The sequence below is a fragment of the Gopherus evgoodei genome, chromosome 2, assembly GCF_007399415.2.
Source record: "Gopherus evgoodei ecotype Sinaloan lineage chromosome 2, rGopEvg1_v1.p, whole genome shotgun sequence".
In the NCBI taxonomy this organism is placed as follows: Eukaryota; Metazoa; Chordata; order Testudines; family Testudinidae; genus Gopherus; species Gopherus evgoodei.
In genome coordinates, this window is record NC_044323.1 from 220,725,726 (window position 1) to 220,743,589 (window position 17,864).

General features: G+C 40.7%; 1 protein-coding gene across 3 annotated transcripts in view; it reads right to left on the minus strand.

Moving 5' to 3' along the window:
• Nucleotides 1–17,864, minus strand: part of NOL4 (nucleolar protein 4) — a 273,762-nt gene that overhangs the window by 225,021 nt on the left and 30,877 nt on the right. For all 3 annotated transcript variants that reach the window (XM_030553010.1, XM_030553009.1, XM_030553011.1), the window contains exon 2: nt 1,244–1,393. In XM_030553010.1, coding sequence (XP_030408870.1) covers nt 1,244–1,393 — 150 coding nt within the window. The remainder of the gene's footprint in view (nt 1–1,243; nt 1,394–17,864) is intronic.

Consider the following 17,864-nt stretch of genomic DNA (forward strand, 5'->3'; position numbering starts at 1 on the left):
AGAAAAGTGTAGGTGACTATGATGGAGACACTATTGAATGCTGGTATAATATAGTGTATGTTGTGTACAGAGTATATATACATAATGTGTGTGTATGTCTGTGCATAAATTTGGTTGCCTTTCTCACAAGTAGCCCCATTAAAACCAATGGGGCTACTCATAGGAGTAAGGTCACTAATTTACAGACAAGGAAATACATTTTATTCCCCTCAGGAAGTAACAGTAAACATTTTATTAGTTCTCTTTAAGAAGGGAAAATGTCATATTTGCAGAAAGATACTGCTCCATTAAACATCAGTTGACAAATATTTCAAGACCAACGTTGAATTGAAGTGTCTAGCTCAAACTATAAAACACAGTTCCAGAGTCCGAGAGAATTTTCTCTCTAATCAGCCAGTTTATACTGGTCTAACATCTGACCAGTCAATAGATATGCCATTAAATCTACTTGCTTTTCAACTTTTTGTTTTCAGGAAAAGTATTACAAATGTGCAGACCATTAAATAAAATGTATTTCCGCTATAATAAAGTATAGTGGAGATTTCAATCATCTGCTGAAGTACAGCAGTTCATTTAACAAATCTTAATGGTTGTATCTTGACAGTCTTCATAAATTGGAAGAACATCTGTATTTCAATTTAATAATATTTAAAATAATACTATTAACATGGAGCTTCACTTTAATAAATTATCAACTCATATTAGGATGCAGTATAGTTGTAGCTTTGTTGGTCCCAGGATATTAGAGGGAGAAGGTGGGTGAGGTAATATCTTTTATTGGACCAACTTCTGTTGGGGAGAGAGACAAGCTTTTGAGATTAACAAGACAAGCTCAAAAGCTTGTCTCTTTCACCAACAGAAGTTGGTCCAATAAAAGATATTACCTCACAGGCCTTATCTTTCAAATCATACTAAAACAGCCAAATTCCCTGCTGGTGCAAATGGGCCAAACTCCACTGAAGTCAATAGACTTGCACGCATTACACCAGTAGAAAATTTGACCCTAAGCATTTTCAACCCATTCATTTGCATATATGCACACACATGTACCCACACAGACCTCTGAAATATAGCTGAAAGTGATGGGCTGTAATACTTCTGGCCCAACTCTGAAAAACACCAATCCAAATAAATCACAAAATCACCAATCCAAATAACTCACAGTCTGAAAAAAACAATAAATAGATATGCAATTGTGTTACTCTATTTTAACTTATAGATGTTCTGTTTTTTGTTTACTTACTGCTTTGTAAGTTCTCTTTTGTCCAGCATGCTTTCGGATTTGTTCTCCATTAGGCCCTGTTTCCACATGCATGGAATAGATAATGTCAAAGAAATCTTCAACCACAGCTACCCGCCTTAAAGACAGCTTCTCATCTACACCTACTCCATCCTGAAAAAAAGATAAGGAGTGCAGGATGAATAGATGAATTATGATAATCATGGAACGCATCCCCCTTTAGTGAGATCTGATTAAATACAGACCCTTGCATAGAGATCTGAAGTTCACTATCCCAGAGCAATACTTAACAATTCAATATATTACAGTAACATCATTATGCAATAAATGTATGATCATAAGAATAATGAAAAAGCCTTCTTTTTAAACCAGGTCATTTAATTGAACTACTATATTATGTAGACAATACTTTTCATTATACATTGCTATTTTTAAAATAAAATCATTTACACTTGTTTCTGCCGGTCCACAAACAGCATTTTATAAAATTATTTAATAAAATATGTTTATTCACAGGTAACTTGTAGATAGTAATTATTAATGCAAATGAAATTATTGCCATGAAGAGTTCATCCCTTAGAAATTCTGTTTGAAAATTTCTTTTATGAAAACTCACCAAACTATAGATAAAACCAAGTATTATTTTAAAACATTAAGCTTTGCACACTGATGTTTGACTGGAGAAAGTGACAGCAAATTGTGGACATCTATTGTCTGATTTTAAAATGTGATGGAAGCTGTGGGTGCTCAGCACTTCTAAAAAGTCTGGCTCATATGTCTTAGGAGTTAATCAGCACAGTTCAATTGCTGTCATCCAGATAGGAGATTTTTTTTTAAAACTGTATGTGAATTTGTACTGATGAAAAGTGCAGGCAGGGCTTGCACAAGTTTCTCCATACAACCCTGCCAATGAGCATCAGTCCTGAGTGGCACTATTCCTGGTTTTCTAGGCTAGTAATCTCATGAGCAGGCTGCGTTTGGTGATATGATACAAGCGTGTGTGGACTAGGATAAGAACAGCTAATTCATTTTCACTCATGAGCAGGGGAAGCTCTATGTATTTTGCTGCCCCAAGCACGGCAATCAGGCCGCTTTCGGCGGCACACCTGCAGGAGGTCCGCTGGTAACGCAGATTCAGCAGCATGCCTGCAGGAGGTCCGCTGGTAACGCGGATTCAGCGGCGCGCCTGCAGGAGGTACACTGGTAACACGGATTCAGCGGCATGCCTGCAGGAGGTCCGCTGGTAATGCGGATTCGGCAGCGCGCCTGCGGGAGGTCCGCTGGTAATGCAGATTCAGCATCATGCCTGTGGGAGGTCTGCTGGTAACATGGATTCAGCGGTATGCCTGCGGGAGGTCAGCTGGTAATGCAAATTCAGCGGCATGCCTGCAGGAGGTCCGCCAGTCCCGCGCCTTCGGCGTACCCGCCACCGAATTGCTGTCTAAACCGCGGGACCAGCGCACCTCCCACAAGCATGCTGCCGAAGGCAGCCTGACTGCTGCCTTCACAGCGACCAGCAGGCCGCCCCCACTCCCAGCTTGCCGCCCCAGGCAAGCGCTTGGTGCACTGGTCCCTGGGGCTGCCCCTACTCATGAGCCAAAACAGAATTTGAATTTAGGCCTCTAGAGGCAACAGTGCCTCCTAACCCTCAATGTGTATTTCATGTAAAAAATGCTTTCAAAACTTAACATGTTAACATTATACTATTATTACTACTATGTTTAATGCTACTATGGAACAGGTTTACATTGGCCTATTTGTAACAAAACACTTTCAATTCTGGTGTTGTTACCAAATAAAGGCTAAAGATGAGAATTGAATAGACAATTGCTGCACTATCACTTCAAGCTGCAATCCACCACTAATAAATTCTTGCCAATCTATTCTTGAAAGCCTGCTAGATATGAATAAATACATTCTAATGTTTGATTTGTTCTTTTTTATTCTATTCCACTTTTCTTATTTTATTTTCAACAAAGTTCATGAATGGACTCATCTCACAGTTTACACAAATGTTTTGCATTTCTATAGCACTTCCCACTCAAGGATCATAAAGCACTTGCATTGGCCCCAATGCGTTTCTCAGTTCTACGTAATGTGCTTCAAAGCTGTCCCCCCTCTTATACATTTAAAATCCTGACTAGAGATGGACCCAGCACAAACCCCAGATTTGAACAACCCTAAACCTGGGGACGTGTGCATCTGAAACTCTGCAGCTCCTTGGGCCCATCTCTAATCATTACCTTTTCACCAGCCAAAAGCACTGTGGATTCCCTAATGCTTTTAAGCACTCTTATTATGGTGACAGTGTTATTTCATGTAGTTTTCAGAACACTAAGAAGTTTGTGGTGTTGATTAACTGGTAAGGACTTAATCTGTTTCTTCCTAATGAGTATTGTTAGGAAATATCCTGGAGGGAGTTCTCTTGTAATTAAAGATAAATGCATTACAGCAATATTAATTTGAAAACAGAGGTGCTACATCACTATAGCTGACAGCATCAGAAAGTTGTTCCAAGAAAGAAACCAACAGGACTCCACTGGCCATTACATACAGTCCCCAGCTAAAACCCCTCCAACGCATCATCAGGGATCTACAACCCATCCTGGATAATGATCCCACACTTTCACAGGCCTTGGGCGGCAGGCCAGTCCTCTCCCACAGACAACCTGCCAACCTGAAATATATTCTCACCAGTAACTGCACACCACACCATAGTAACTCTAGCTCAGGAACCAATCCATGCAACAAACCTCGATGCCAACTCTGCCCACATATCTACACCAGCGACACCATCACAGGACCTAACCAGATCAGCCACACCATCATCAGTTCATTCACTTGCACGTCCACCAATGTAATATACGTCATCATATGCCAGCAATGCCCCTCTGCTATGTACATAGGCCAAACTGGACAGTCTCTACGGAAAAGGATAAATGGACACAAATCAGATATTAGGAATGGCAATATACAAAAACCTGTAGGAGAATACTTCAACCTCCCTGGCCACACTATACCAGACCTTAAGGTGGCCATCCTGCAGCAAAAAAACTTCAGGACCAGACTTCAAAGAGAAACTGCTGAACTTCAGGTCATCTGCAAATTTGACACCATCAGCTCACGATTAAACAAAGACTGTGAATGGCTCGCCAACTACAAAACCAGTTTCTCCTTCCTTGGTTTTCACACCTCAACTGCTAGAACAGGGCCTCATCCTCCCTGATTGAACTAACCTCATTATCTCTAGCTTGCTTGCATATATATACCTGCCCCTGGAAATTTCCACTACATGCATCTGACGAAGTGGGTATTCACCCACGAAAGCTCATGCTCCAAAACGTCTGTTAGTCTATAAGGTGCCACAGGATTCTTTGCTGATTTTATAGATCCAGACTAACACGGCTACACCTCTGATACAGGGCAGAATAGAGACCATGATCTCCCAATTCTCCAAGTTCAATCAGGAAAAAGCAGAGGGGCCGCTAAGGCCCAAAATTTCCGTCCAGAACATAACAGTTTTGAAGTGGACACCGGCTATCCCAAGTTCTTTGCTGCCCCGTGCCATCCCATCATGTTTTTCTCACAATATTACAATTTGTTAAATACATGAAAGTCCAGTTCTACTTTGAAAGTTGATTTTGGGTACATTTTCCCAAAAGTGCCTAGATGATGTAGGAGCCTAAATTCCATTTTCAAAGTGACGTAGGTACTTAGGAACCAAAATCTCATTGAAAGTCAATGGGACTTAGGGTCCTAAGCCAGGTAGGTGCTTTTGAAAATTTTATCCATTAAAAATTGCATTGTAGGAGTCCATGTTTATTATCTCACCATGATTTCCCAAGCAAATGTGCTCAGGCTACAAGTAAATAGATGTTTTCTCTAACTAACAACCCTACAGACTCAATCTTAACTCTGACAGTCACCGTGGGTTTTTAGTTTCTTACATATCATCACCAGGAATCACGGTTCTGCTGGTTAAACTAATGATTTGGAGCCACCTACGTAACCCACATTTTCTTCAGTTGGCTCATTGGAACTTTGTGAACAATTTGGTTGATAACACACACAAAGAGAAAGAAAACTTAGCTCAATCTCCTCAACCTATGTGGGCTCTGCCAGACTGACAGGAGTACAAAAAAAAAAGTCACAAGTGGACAGCTATGATGCTGAATGTAGATGGGAAGAGATCTATTCAGTAAAAAGGTGCCATTTTAACACAATCTCTTTTCATAGTGGAACAGCACTTCAATAAATGTCTTTAAAATCAAAGCCATTGAAACAAAAGTGTATGTAGTTCCTAGCTTGAGAACAACAGTGCAATCTCTTTGTGACACAGCCATGCCCAGATACTCCCAGCCATTCCCTGGCAGATATATTACATCTGTGTTACACCATCTTCTAAATATTTCACCAAGGGGGTTATGTGTGGCCTCTACCAAATGTTAAATAAGTAGCTGGTTGTCATGGTTATTGCAGGATGTTTGTATGGAAAACATTTGTAGATGTGTAACATGTAGAACACTGGCTTCCAAAACGGATGGAAATGAAGCTTGACACCTGAACCAGGGTGGGTCTCAGAACTGACTCAATCAACACTGAGAACAACTGACATCTATGGATTCAGCCCAGCCCTGTTTACACTCTGGGACAGATGCAGACTTGAGTACCGGCAAAGACAAAAGTTTGAGACTGTATTAGAGAAGGAAAGAGGGCACGAATGTTATCCATTAGGGAAGCAACAGTCTGCCAGCGGAAATGTCTTGTGAAAAGTGGATCCCAGCCCTCTGTACTGGACAAGCGCTGTAAGGACTGACCATTGGGTGTGAAAATCCTTATCAGACAGGAAAGTAACCTGTTAATAAGAACATGCTATAGTTTGCATTTTATATTTTTCTGTTACTTGTAACCTTATGTTTCAAAATCCTTTTACTTTCTTTTATGTGAATCTGTAACTGAAACTTTGTTAAATAAACTTCAATTTGGCATAGATACATCTAAGTGCCTGTGAAAGGAGAGTTGTTGAACAGGGATGAAGCCAGAAAATTGGGGCGCACTGCTTCCATGGAGGCAGTGGATCAGTGTACACTCTGGAAAGACGGGACCAGGCACTCACGTGTAATAAAGTGGAGTGTATAAATTGCTAGCCTGCAGAGAGAATGAGTGGGATTCCTGGAGCCCAGAGCAGAGTGTTTGTGCTGCCAGTGGCAGCCCTTAGTTGGCACAGATAAAGCTCTCACAATCTGTAAGCAGGTGGTAGTGATTCACCTAGGCTGCCCACCCGTCCTGAATCAGGCGGGACTGTCCTAAAATGCGGAGTTCAAGTCCCTGGCTGAATGACTCAGGGACAGCATTTGTCCCAGATTCCCTGAGGGGCCACTCTGTGCCCACCTGAGGCTCAGGGCAGCGCCAGCCCCTTCCTGCACTTTGCCATGAGGCCCTGCCCCCTGCTCTCCCGGAGATCCTGCCCCCTGGCCAAGTACAGGCAGTAGTAAGAGCCACTGAGGGAGCCTGGGATGCTGAGGAGTCCCAGACCCTCCACCTGCTCTAGATTTACCTTAGGTAACCCCCAAAAGTTTCACGTTCTTGTTTAAATTTCTTGGGGGAAATTAGCCTAATAAAACATTATTTTCAGGCTTGGATATGACTATCAGAATCTTTACAGTGTTTGAAAAACATTCCTATAAAGATCAACATATGATGGATCTAAATAAAAGGGGAAAAAGTAGATTAATTGATCTATAAAAACTTGTGTAAGTCCATAAAAACCTCTGCTGTAAAACACCAAAAACAGTAGCATCTACAAAACATAATGAGTAGATATCAACAGCAATCAACATAACTATTTTTATTACAAGATATAAATTACGCACAAATATGGTGTTACTGTGAATGCAGCAGATAGTATATCTAAAATTATTCTGACTCCCCACTAGTTTATGAGAGCAGCCAAGTTAAACCAGGCAATGTATAGCTGCCCCTCTGCTGAGTGGCATCAGATTTTGAGGTCTTGCAGATTGGGTTTCCAGTTAGAGGAGAAATCTGAAACATGGAGTCTGGATGTATTCTTGGTGCAATTTGTTTCATTTACACTACATATACCAGTCCTTGAACAGAGGTAATCACAAGTGGCAAGCAGGCAAACCCCTCTTTCACAAATATCAGCCCAAGACTAGTACCAGTTTCCAGGAAGTTACTCGGCACCAAAAATCGACACTTGTTAGATTAAGGCAAAGAGAAAACTCTGTTGCTGTTTGCAACAGTTCATTCAAAAAGAAAAACATCATCAAACTAACAATACAGCATTTCTTCAGAAGACTGAACACTGCTTGAATACTAAGAAAAAGAACTCGTTAAACTATGTTTAACAGCACAACCTGGTGACACTTGCTGTAGTCATATGCAAATGTTTAATTAGTTTTACCATTTCCTATACTTAATATTGTAAATATATTGTAATTATTAGTAGAAGGTAATTGTAGTGCATGTAAAGAAGAAGCATGGTACACCTGCCTTCAGAAAAACCTTTAAAATGGTGAACATGTTGAAAACTCTGCTATATGATCCTCCATTCATCTGCTCTATCAGTAAATATTAAAAAAATTACTAATATGTATAAGAACTGACAACCATTCAGAAGTGTCTTGCACCATCCTAAATTAACAAATTTCCATCTTGCATCCGCACATCAATGTGCAGTACCAGGAATCCTAACCACAACCTTTTCAGCATAGTTCAAAATACTGTACACTTCAGAGAATAAATGTCACAGGGAATTAGTAATAGTATACATAGTATTGAACATCTACATTATTCCTTTCTATTCAGTACAGATCTGTAAGTGATGTTATTTCCATTTGATAGCAAGCATTTAGTAGTCTAAGTGAAATAAACTGATGGTCTCTAACCAGTTCCTAATAGAAAGTATACATAGCATTAAAAGGGAAATTTACCTACTCTAGTGTATAGTTTCTGCATTTCCCCACTGCTTCAGTCTGGATGAGTAATATCTCCTTCTACCAGCAGATGGAGAGAGGAAAATCAAAGACATTTACTCTATCAGGCCCATATAAAGGGTCAATTTAATCTGAGGAATCCAGTTTCTGAAACTTTCTGAGCCGTAAAATCCACACAGAATAAACTGATAAGTGAACAAATCAAACAAATTGTGAAAACAAGTCATGAAAATAAAGAGAAATCAAGTGAGATAAAATGAGCAAACTTTATTGCTAATTCACATGTCATAGAGATAAGAGATTAAATATAAACAATACAAACTTGATTACATTAAAAGTTTAATGTTTTGTTGTGTTTTGTTTTTAAAGGATTTATATAAAAGCCTCAAGTGAAAGAATGTTTTCTGGCTCTATATGGAGATATTTGAATGCACACCCAACAGGAACCAGGAGAAACCAAATCAGATTAACTAAAAATCCCTTCCTCCTATGTCTCCTGGTCCAGTTCTGAAGAAGGGGAATTCCCAAAGCAATACTCTGACACAAGAACAATAGGGTGAATGCTAAGAGCCACCTGAGATAAGTCTGAGATTTTACTTAACCGGTGCATACAGAACCCATCTTACCAGGCAGTGACCACAGACACCTGTACATTTTGGATGAGGTCATCATCTGGTGGGAATCAGTGTAACTCTGTTCGCTTCTGTAGATGTGAGATTGCAGTAGTGCGGAGCACCAGTGAGGAAACATCTCCCCTTTCTCTCCATGGAAAGAATAGTATTCTGGTACAATGATCTTCTGATAGAATATGGGAGGAGGTTTGCCTTTAGCAACATAGGCCCTACAGATGCAATACCACACTTACTTCATAGTATCCTTATAATCTTATGCAGCTTTCTTGGCTTCTATACTGAATGGCCTGATACATTGGCCTCCACAGTTCAGTTTAAGTAGATATTCAAATTACATTTATATGTTGGGTGTGCAGAAACTTTTTCTTTGTCATCCCTAGGAGTGGAGATGAAAGACAGAACTATCACATTGTCAGTCAAGTTGATGCAGAAAGGAGTCTTAGATAGGAAATGAGGAACCTATCCAGTCACCCTCATGTCTTGTAGTAAAACTAAATGGGGAAGGGAGAAACAGAAAGTTACTAGGAATATGGTCTTGAGATTGAAGAACTTCTCTCAAACCAACCTCAGAGCCTTGAAGGGATGGAGGATAGTGTAAAGGATTCTGTGAAAGGTGGAACATTTCCAGCAGAGCCTTGGCTTGAGTTTATCCACTGCTTTTAAAGATAGATGGATAGCTCCAAACAACGTAACTATTGATTTTGTCCAACTAAGCACTAAAGCCTGCTGTTCCTACTCTTAGGGCTTGTCTTCACTACAGGGGTAAGTTGACCTAAGTTATGCTACTCCAGCTACGTGAATAATGTAACTGGAGTCAACATAGCTTAGGCCGACCTACCACAGTGTCTTCACGGCACTGAGTCGATGGGAGATGCTCTCCGGCTGACTTCCCTTACTGCTCTTGGAGAGGTGGGGTTGACCGGAGAGTGCTCTACCATCGATTTAGCTAGACCCACTAAATCGATCTCTGCTGCATCGATTCCAGCAGCATTGATCTCCCTGGTTGTGGAGATCAGCCCTTAGATAGCTGGTGCTTGAAGCTTTACACAGACCATTCTGGAGGAAAGCCACAGAGTAGCAGTTGGGGTAACATGATCACAGCACAAGTCACAGATTAATATTTGGGGCTGACCTGCACCAGACTAAGGAAGACCCCAGCCTCTTTAGTAAGAAGAATGATATTTTTACATGTACATAGGATATGATGTTGTTTGTGGTGAATAATCTCCAGATTGATGGGTCCACAGGGGATCTGTTGCGTATTTCAATACTTAGCTAGTGCTTAACCTGTTTAAATATCAGGTTACACTTTCACCATTCGATGCCAGTATTTCTTATTACATAGTCTGTCTCTTTTTCTTTCTTTGTTTCTGTAGCAGAGAGAGGGAGAAAATCATATATCTCTGGGTGCTGTGTACAGAACTATATTGCCTTAGTGTGTTTAATACAAGAATGATAAGCCCATGAATAAAATAAATCATACATAGTGATGAGGATGGGATAATTGCAATTAAACTGAAGCTAGAATTAGAAGGCAAGAAAAGAAGCAACATGGCTTAGAGGGGAAATGAAAGAAGCCACGTGACGGGGTGGACAAACTCCATACTGATTAAGCGAGAGTTGAGGAGTTGCTCTGGACACAAGACGGCACACCCCACCGCTCCTGCTGGGCATGCTCACAGCAGAGGCAGAGCTCAAAAGGGAGCAGCTCTGCTCAATCTGGATGGACTGAGCAGGAGAGCAGTTGGGTGTTGCAGCCTCCTGCAGAGAAGCTGGTGAGGCTCCAAGCAGCTGAGACCACGCCTTATGGTCAAGCTGCCACAGACCCTTCAATCATGGAAGCTGAGGACGATGAGACCCTTTTGAGAGTGACCTGAGCAAACTCCAGGGGGACTACAAGACAGACCAGTGGCACCAGCAGAGGAAACAAAGCCGCAGTAGGAAGTGACCCAGGGGGCAGGTATTGGCACCCACCCCCTAGTCCGCACACTTTGAATTATTGTTTCTTTGGGCCCTGAGTTGGAACACAGTGGAGCAGGAAGGACCTGGGTTCCTCTACCCCAGCCACTGACAACAGCCGGTAGACAAAGCAGCCAATGACTCCTGCCAATGGGTGACAGCCACTGACAGAGTCCAGAGTATTGCTGTGAGGCAGTATTGACGGTCTCTGACCCAAACCCCCCTTTTGAGAAGCTATAAAAAATAAAAAATAATATGGAGGAAAGGGAACACTGATAGTAATGAAAATAAATCAGAGGATAGGGACTGTAGAAATTGATAAGGGAAGCAAAGGGATAGCAGATTTAAGGACAGTAAGAAGGAATTTTTTAAGTATACTAGGAACAAAAAGAATCCTAATAATTGTACTGGTTGATTATTAGATGTAAATGGTTGAATTATCAATAATAATGCAGAAAAGGCAGAAGTGTTCAATACATATTTTTGTTCTGCATTTGGGAAAAAAACAGATATGATAATATTCTTTCCATTCCACTACCATTTAAGGAGGATATTAAACAGCAACTACTAAAGTCAGACATTTTTAACTCCACAGGTATGAATAATGTACATCCAAGAGTTTTCAGAGTGCTAGCTGAGGAATTCGCTGGACCATTAATTGCTGGAACACTGAAAAAGTTCCAGAAGACTGGAAGAAAGCTAATATTGTGCTAATATTTAAACAGGGTAAATGGGATGATCCACGTGTTTATAGGCTGTCAGTCTGACATTGATCCCAGGGAAAATAATGGAGTGGCTGATATGGGACTTAATTAATAAAGAATTAAAGAAGGGCTATATAATAGATGCCAATCAACATGGGTTTATGTAAACTAGATCCTGTCAGACTAACTAGATCTCTTTTCTTGATGAGATTACAAGTTCGGTTGATAAAGGTAATAATGTGACATCATATTCTTAGATTTCTATAAGACAGTGTTTCCCAAACCTGGGATGCTGCTTGTTTAGGGAAAGCCCCTGATGGGCCAGGCCAGTTTGTTTACCTGCCGCGTCTGCAGGTCCGGCCGATTGCAGATCCCACTGGCTGCGGTTCACTGCTCCAGGCCAATGGGAGCTGCTGGAAGCGGCAGCTAGTATGTCCTTCAGCCCATGCCGCTTCACGCAGCTCCCATTGGCCTGGAGCAGCGAACTGTGGCCAGTGGGAGCCGCAATCGGCCAGACCCGAGGATGCGGCAGGTAAACAAACCGGCCCAGCCTGCCAGGGGCTTTCCCTACACAAGCAGTGTCCCAAGTTTGGGAAACACTGCTATAAGACATATGACTTGTTACCACACAACATTTTTATTTAAAAAAATAGAAAGCTATAAAATTAAAATGGCATACATTAAATTGATTCAAATTTAGCTAAACAAAAGGTCTTAAAATGTAATTGAAAACAAGGAATGTTCATCAAACCAGTATGTTTCTAGTCAAGTCCCACAGGGATTGGTTCTTGGCCCTACACTATTTAACATCTGAAACTTGGAACATTTTTTACACTAATGACCTGGAAGAAAACATAAAATCATCACTGCTAAAGCTTGCAGATGACACAAGAACTTGGAGTGAGAAATAATGAAGAGGACAGGTCACTGATATGGAGCAATCTGGATCGCTTGGCAAACTGGTACAAGCAAACAATATGCATTTTAATATGGCTAAATGTCAATGTATACATCTAGGAACAAAGATTGTAAGCCCTACTTACATAATGGGGGACTCTATCCTGGTAAGCAGTGATTCTGAAAAAGATTTGGGGTTTGTAGTGGGTAATTATCTGAACGTGGCACTGTGGCCAAAAGGGCTGATTTTATCCTGATGCGTAAATAGGTGAATCTCAAGTAGGAGTAGAGAGGTTATTTTCCCTCTGGTTTTGGCACTGGTGCAACCGCTGCTGGAATACTGTGTCCAGTTCAAGAAAAATGTTGATAGACTGGAGAGAGTTCAGAGAAGAGCAATGAAAATAACTAAAGGAGTAGACAGCATGACTTATTGTGATAAACTCTAAGAGCTCAATCTATTTAGCTTAACCTAGAGAAGATTAAAGGGTGACTTGAGAACAGTCTAAAAATATCTACAAGGGGAACAAATATTTGATAACGGATTCTTCCATCTAGCAGAGAAAGATGTAACATGACCCAATAGTTGGAAATTGAAACTAGGCAAAATCAGACTGTAAATAAAGCATTAATTTTTAACAGTGAGACCAATTAAGTATTGGAACAATTTGCCAACTGTTGTGGTGGATTTTCCATCACTGACAATTTTTAACTCAAGATTGGATCTTTTTCAAAAAAGATCTGTTCTAGGAATTATTTTGGGCAAGCTCTACGTCCTGTGTTACATTCCAGGAGATCAGCTGAAAAGGTCTCAGTGGTCCCTTCTAGCTTTGGAATCAATGAAGCATGTGTATATCATTTCCACTGAGACAGTAGCCTTCATGGACGGGGTGGGCAGGCTTGATTCCTACATTACTGCTACTCCATGGCTCTACAGATCATGAAGATCCTTGGCTGCTCTCACAATATGCCCCTACCTCATTCTGTAAAGGGAATATTTTTCTTATTTAAATTCTAAATCTGAGAGGATTCAACAAATTTTGTGTTTTCATCATCCAGAATAGTACATTATCTCAAACTGTACTGTCTGTGATTTTCATCAATACATTCATTATTAAAATTATTCTGGAAAATAATTATTGTTAACAATTTGTTCGAATATTCTATATTTGAAATCTGAAAAGCATTGGCTAGTTTGTATTGGGCATATTAGTCACAGCGTATTGTTTTTTGTTCCCTGACAGACAGCAACTCTTAGAATCTGGTTTCTAGAGGGAATACTCAAATTTTGATTTTGAAAGCAATTTTCTGAGTTACACTCAGAAATATTAGAATATTTTCTAATAGTCACTTCAGATTTGCTGTTGCTGCAAACATTTCTGCTAGAAAATTTGTTTGTCGACTAGAAAAATAGAAATTGAAGGGAGTGTAACACAGCCAAAATCAATCTGAAAGGTTTGTTTGAGCAAATATTCATAAGCAATGTTCTGAGGCACTTGCTTCTTTTTACTGATGACATAGGAGGATTTGCCTGGTTGTGAACAACTTTTACAATAGTTTTTCAAAGCTGTGTGAATACAAAGGCCTAGTCTACACTAGGGATACTTTTGTGAGTATAGCCATACCAGTATACTGTACCAGATGTAGAATATACCAGCAAATCTGTGCTTTTTCCAGTATAGTTTATTCCAGCCCCCATAAATGAAATAAGTTTTATCATCAAAAACACAGATTTATTATACATTAATATTTGTATTACTGGAGTTATTTTGGTATAACTGTGTCTACAGTAGGGGCTTTGCCAGCATAGCTACGTCAGTCAGAGATTACACCTCACCACACCCGTGACCAGCATAGCTCTGTCGGCATAAGACTGTAATGTAGACCTGGTTTACGAAACAAAAGTCTGTACTTTTATGCACCTGTTGTTGCCAAGACTTCTGTTTCACCATGAAACATGCAGAAAGTATGAAAAAATTGACCTCATTCAGGGTCTGCCTACCAGCACTTTCACACTTAGTGACAACACTGCCTATGCCAATGGGAGAGCTTCTCCCTTTGGCATAGGTACTCCACCTGCCCAAAAGCTAGGTGGAGTACACTGCAGAGCAATGTAGTTATGCTGACATAAGTTTCCCATCAGGAATTAGGTCGGTACAACTATGTCACTCAGGAGGGTGGATTTCCCACACTGCAGAGCAGTGTAATTATACTGACATAAGTTTGCAGGGCTATAATAGTGTGTTATTCATGTCCAGAAATATAAGTAGATATAGGGTTAAGTATCAAGCTACCCATAAAACACATGCTTCTACTAACAGGAAGGTGACAAAAACTGAAAAACATTCAAACAAGTATGAGGGTGATGGTAATCTTGTCACATATATATTATCTTCAAACAAGAAAAAAGGTGAGGATGCTCTCTGGCTAACCCAGCAGGCAGGAGGACAACAAATCAGGAATACTGGAGGTCCCCACGAATGTGTAGAAATATTAGCATCAAAACACTCTAAACTCATTTTTCACAGGCCAGAATAACCCTTTTCTCTTCAAGTTGCCTTGTATGGTAATTATCATCACTTAAGCTGCAAACAGGTACTTAAAGAATTTCATGAGTGACACATCAGTAGGCAGGTCAAGAACTGATTACGTTTGGACAGGAAAGTACACTTTCAGTTCTAGAAAGAGTCTGGCTGGGTCAGCTCCTGCTGCTACCACTAATGCTTTATATATTCTGAGCATAGAGAACTTCATCTCCCAGTGCTGGCAATTCAATACCTTTCACAGCATTAAATTCACTTGCGATTTATTTTAAGACTATCAAAAATCCAAATATAAGGAAAATCTTCTTTTAATGTAATGCTTTTCCTTACCTTGAAACTGCCAGCTCATTGTATCTGTAGTACATGTAGTGATAGTGAGATATTTCTTTTCCCCTAAGTAGGTTACTGTAGTAAAACAATTGCATCTATTCCTGCTGAGGATGGTTAGGGATATATATGTATGCGTGTGTGTGTGCATGTGCATGCATGTATGGGTTCAAAAGACTATAGTCTCTGGTCCTGTAATCTTGCTAATAGTTATTTGCTCCAGATTACTGAAAAGTAATAAGAAACCTACTAGTTACATTTTCACTCAACAAAATTTAACAGCTAACCTGTTAGATTTTAAAGCATGCTGTACATTACAGGTAATCATGCACTAGCAGAAAGCAACATAGATCTATAATGCCACCTTTTTTCAGACATATGAAATGCATATGTCTGAAAAAAGGTGGCATTATAGATCTATGTTGCTTTTAGCATGCCAAAAGTAACCCAACACTGAAGCAAAGTTTACATGAGAACTCCTTATTCCAAAGTGCTGCTAGTGAAATTAAATGTGTGTTTTTTAATTATTTTCCAAATATTCATAACCTCAGATATAAGCATGTTCCCAGAGGGAACATTTTTATTAAATAACGTGATATGAATACATCAAGATCCACATATTATAATTGGGTTCCAGGAGAATTCCACGGCCATAAATCAACACAGCTCAGTAACAAAACTCAAAAACCAAAATTAAATTACTTAAAAATAATCCTGAAAAGTCAGGAAGGATCAGGAACCTGCCAGCAGGATATAGAGCCCTTGCCTCTAGATCAGTGCTTCTCAAAGTGGTGGTCCACAGACCGGTGCTGGTATGCGAGCCATCAGCTGCCGGTCCGTGGCGAGTTTCCTCATAAGAGCTTCAAACAGGATAATAATATGACACCGGTCCCTGGCACATTGGGAAAAAAAATTGGCAGTCCCCCACATCAGATAGGTTGAGAAGCACTGCTCTAGATCACTGGTTCAAATTTTGTCTCTGTTTGTTGTTCCTGCAAGTTGTTACTACCTGACATGCTGTAGGGAACAATCCTTTACTGGCAGGGGGATGACTGGGTTGCCTAATCTCTTCCATCTGTGATTCTGTGACCGCCTTTCAGTGACCTATAAGTAACGGGTTTATGGTCTTAGCACAGCTCCCAATGGGCAGCTATCTCCATCAACAAAACCACTGCTACAACAAATCATTAATTGGCACCCTTGTTAACAATCTCAGCAGAGAGATCAAGAGCCAGATCTTAAACTGAACTGATGCTGTGCCTGGTGCAGCTAATGGTAGAATCAGATGAGGAGACATAAGCGGCATTACATCACCTTTACAAACCCTTGATTCTTGGGCCAACCAGGGGCTGATTCAGGCCTTAGTGCAACTCAGAGCAGATAGAGTAAATCACACCAAGCTGCAATGGCAAAGGGGCCAGGAATCACCAGAGCACAGCGGCGCTCCTCCGTGCCCCAGTCTCCTGACCAAACCACCAATATGCACCATACTCTTTGGGTAGAGCTGACTAGACTGACTTACCCTGCAGGAAGGAGTTGAGACACATGAGCAGGGCGCTAGGTGGGGGGTTGCACAGGCACTGCACCTGCTCTTCCTTGTAGTGTGGATAGAGCAGTTTGGTCTCTGGGGCTGCGGGGCTGACACCTTTCACAAAACACTAAACTTGCTGGCTGGTTTTTGTTTTGAAAGGTGGATTCTATATTTTGTTTGTGTGAAGATCGATTTTTGAGAAATAAAGTAAACTGGCTTACTGCTCTAAAGTAAACTGGTTTGGTGGTTTTGAAGAGTTACTTGGGTCTTTTTTGCCTGACTAAATTATATTTCCATAATTCAAAGGACAAAGCATCTTTTATTTTTATTTCTCTTACAACAGCAGTTTAGTTTGCAAGGGCAGAAGCAATCAAATCTATTCCTCTCAAATCGATGACTTACACAATAAGCCAATGTAGACTACAAAGCCTGTGTTTTTGTGATGAAGGCACAGTTGGGACTATTCAAACCGTTTATTCCAACTCTCACTCCTTTGCTTTTCTTTCCCCTCCCCCACTGTAAACAAAGTCCACAGCACTAACAGGCCAATCCCTGCCAGCAGAACTAAGATTAGAAAAACCCTGCTCCACCATATGTTCAGTCCTGACCAGCATGATCGTTAGGCGCCTGACATCTGCAGATGGAGAGCACCTTTCACCATTCAGCTGCAACATGCTGCTTCTGCACTGAAATCATTGTTAACATGGTTTTGCTCAGGAGAAATTATCAGCCATGGTACATATCCTTATTTTACCAATTAATTTTTACTACAGCCATTGATGTGAAGAACCAAATATCTAAAGAAGATCTAAGAGAAAATCCATTATGAGGCAGTGATTGAAAAAGTGAACCCATAAGCAGGGCCGCCTCTAGGCACCAGCAAACCAAGCACATGCTTGGGGCAGCACATTTTCAGGGGCGACATTCCAGACATCTTTTTTTTTTCTTTTTTTTTTTTTGCTTCTGGTGGCAAAAGCCTAAAGCCGGCCCTGGCAGTAACAGGGCGTCGCGCACGGGGAGCGCCCTGGGGCCGCTGCGGTTTGCACTGCGGGGGAGCAGTGCCCCCACCTTCTGGCTG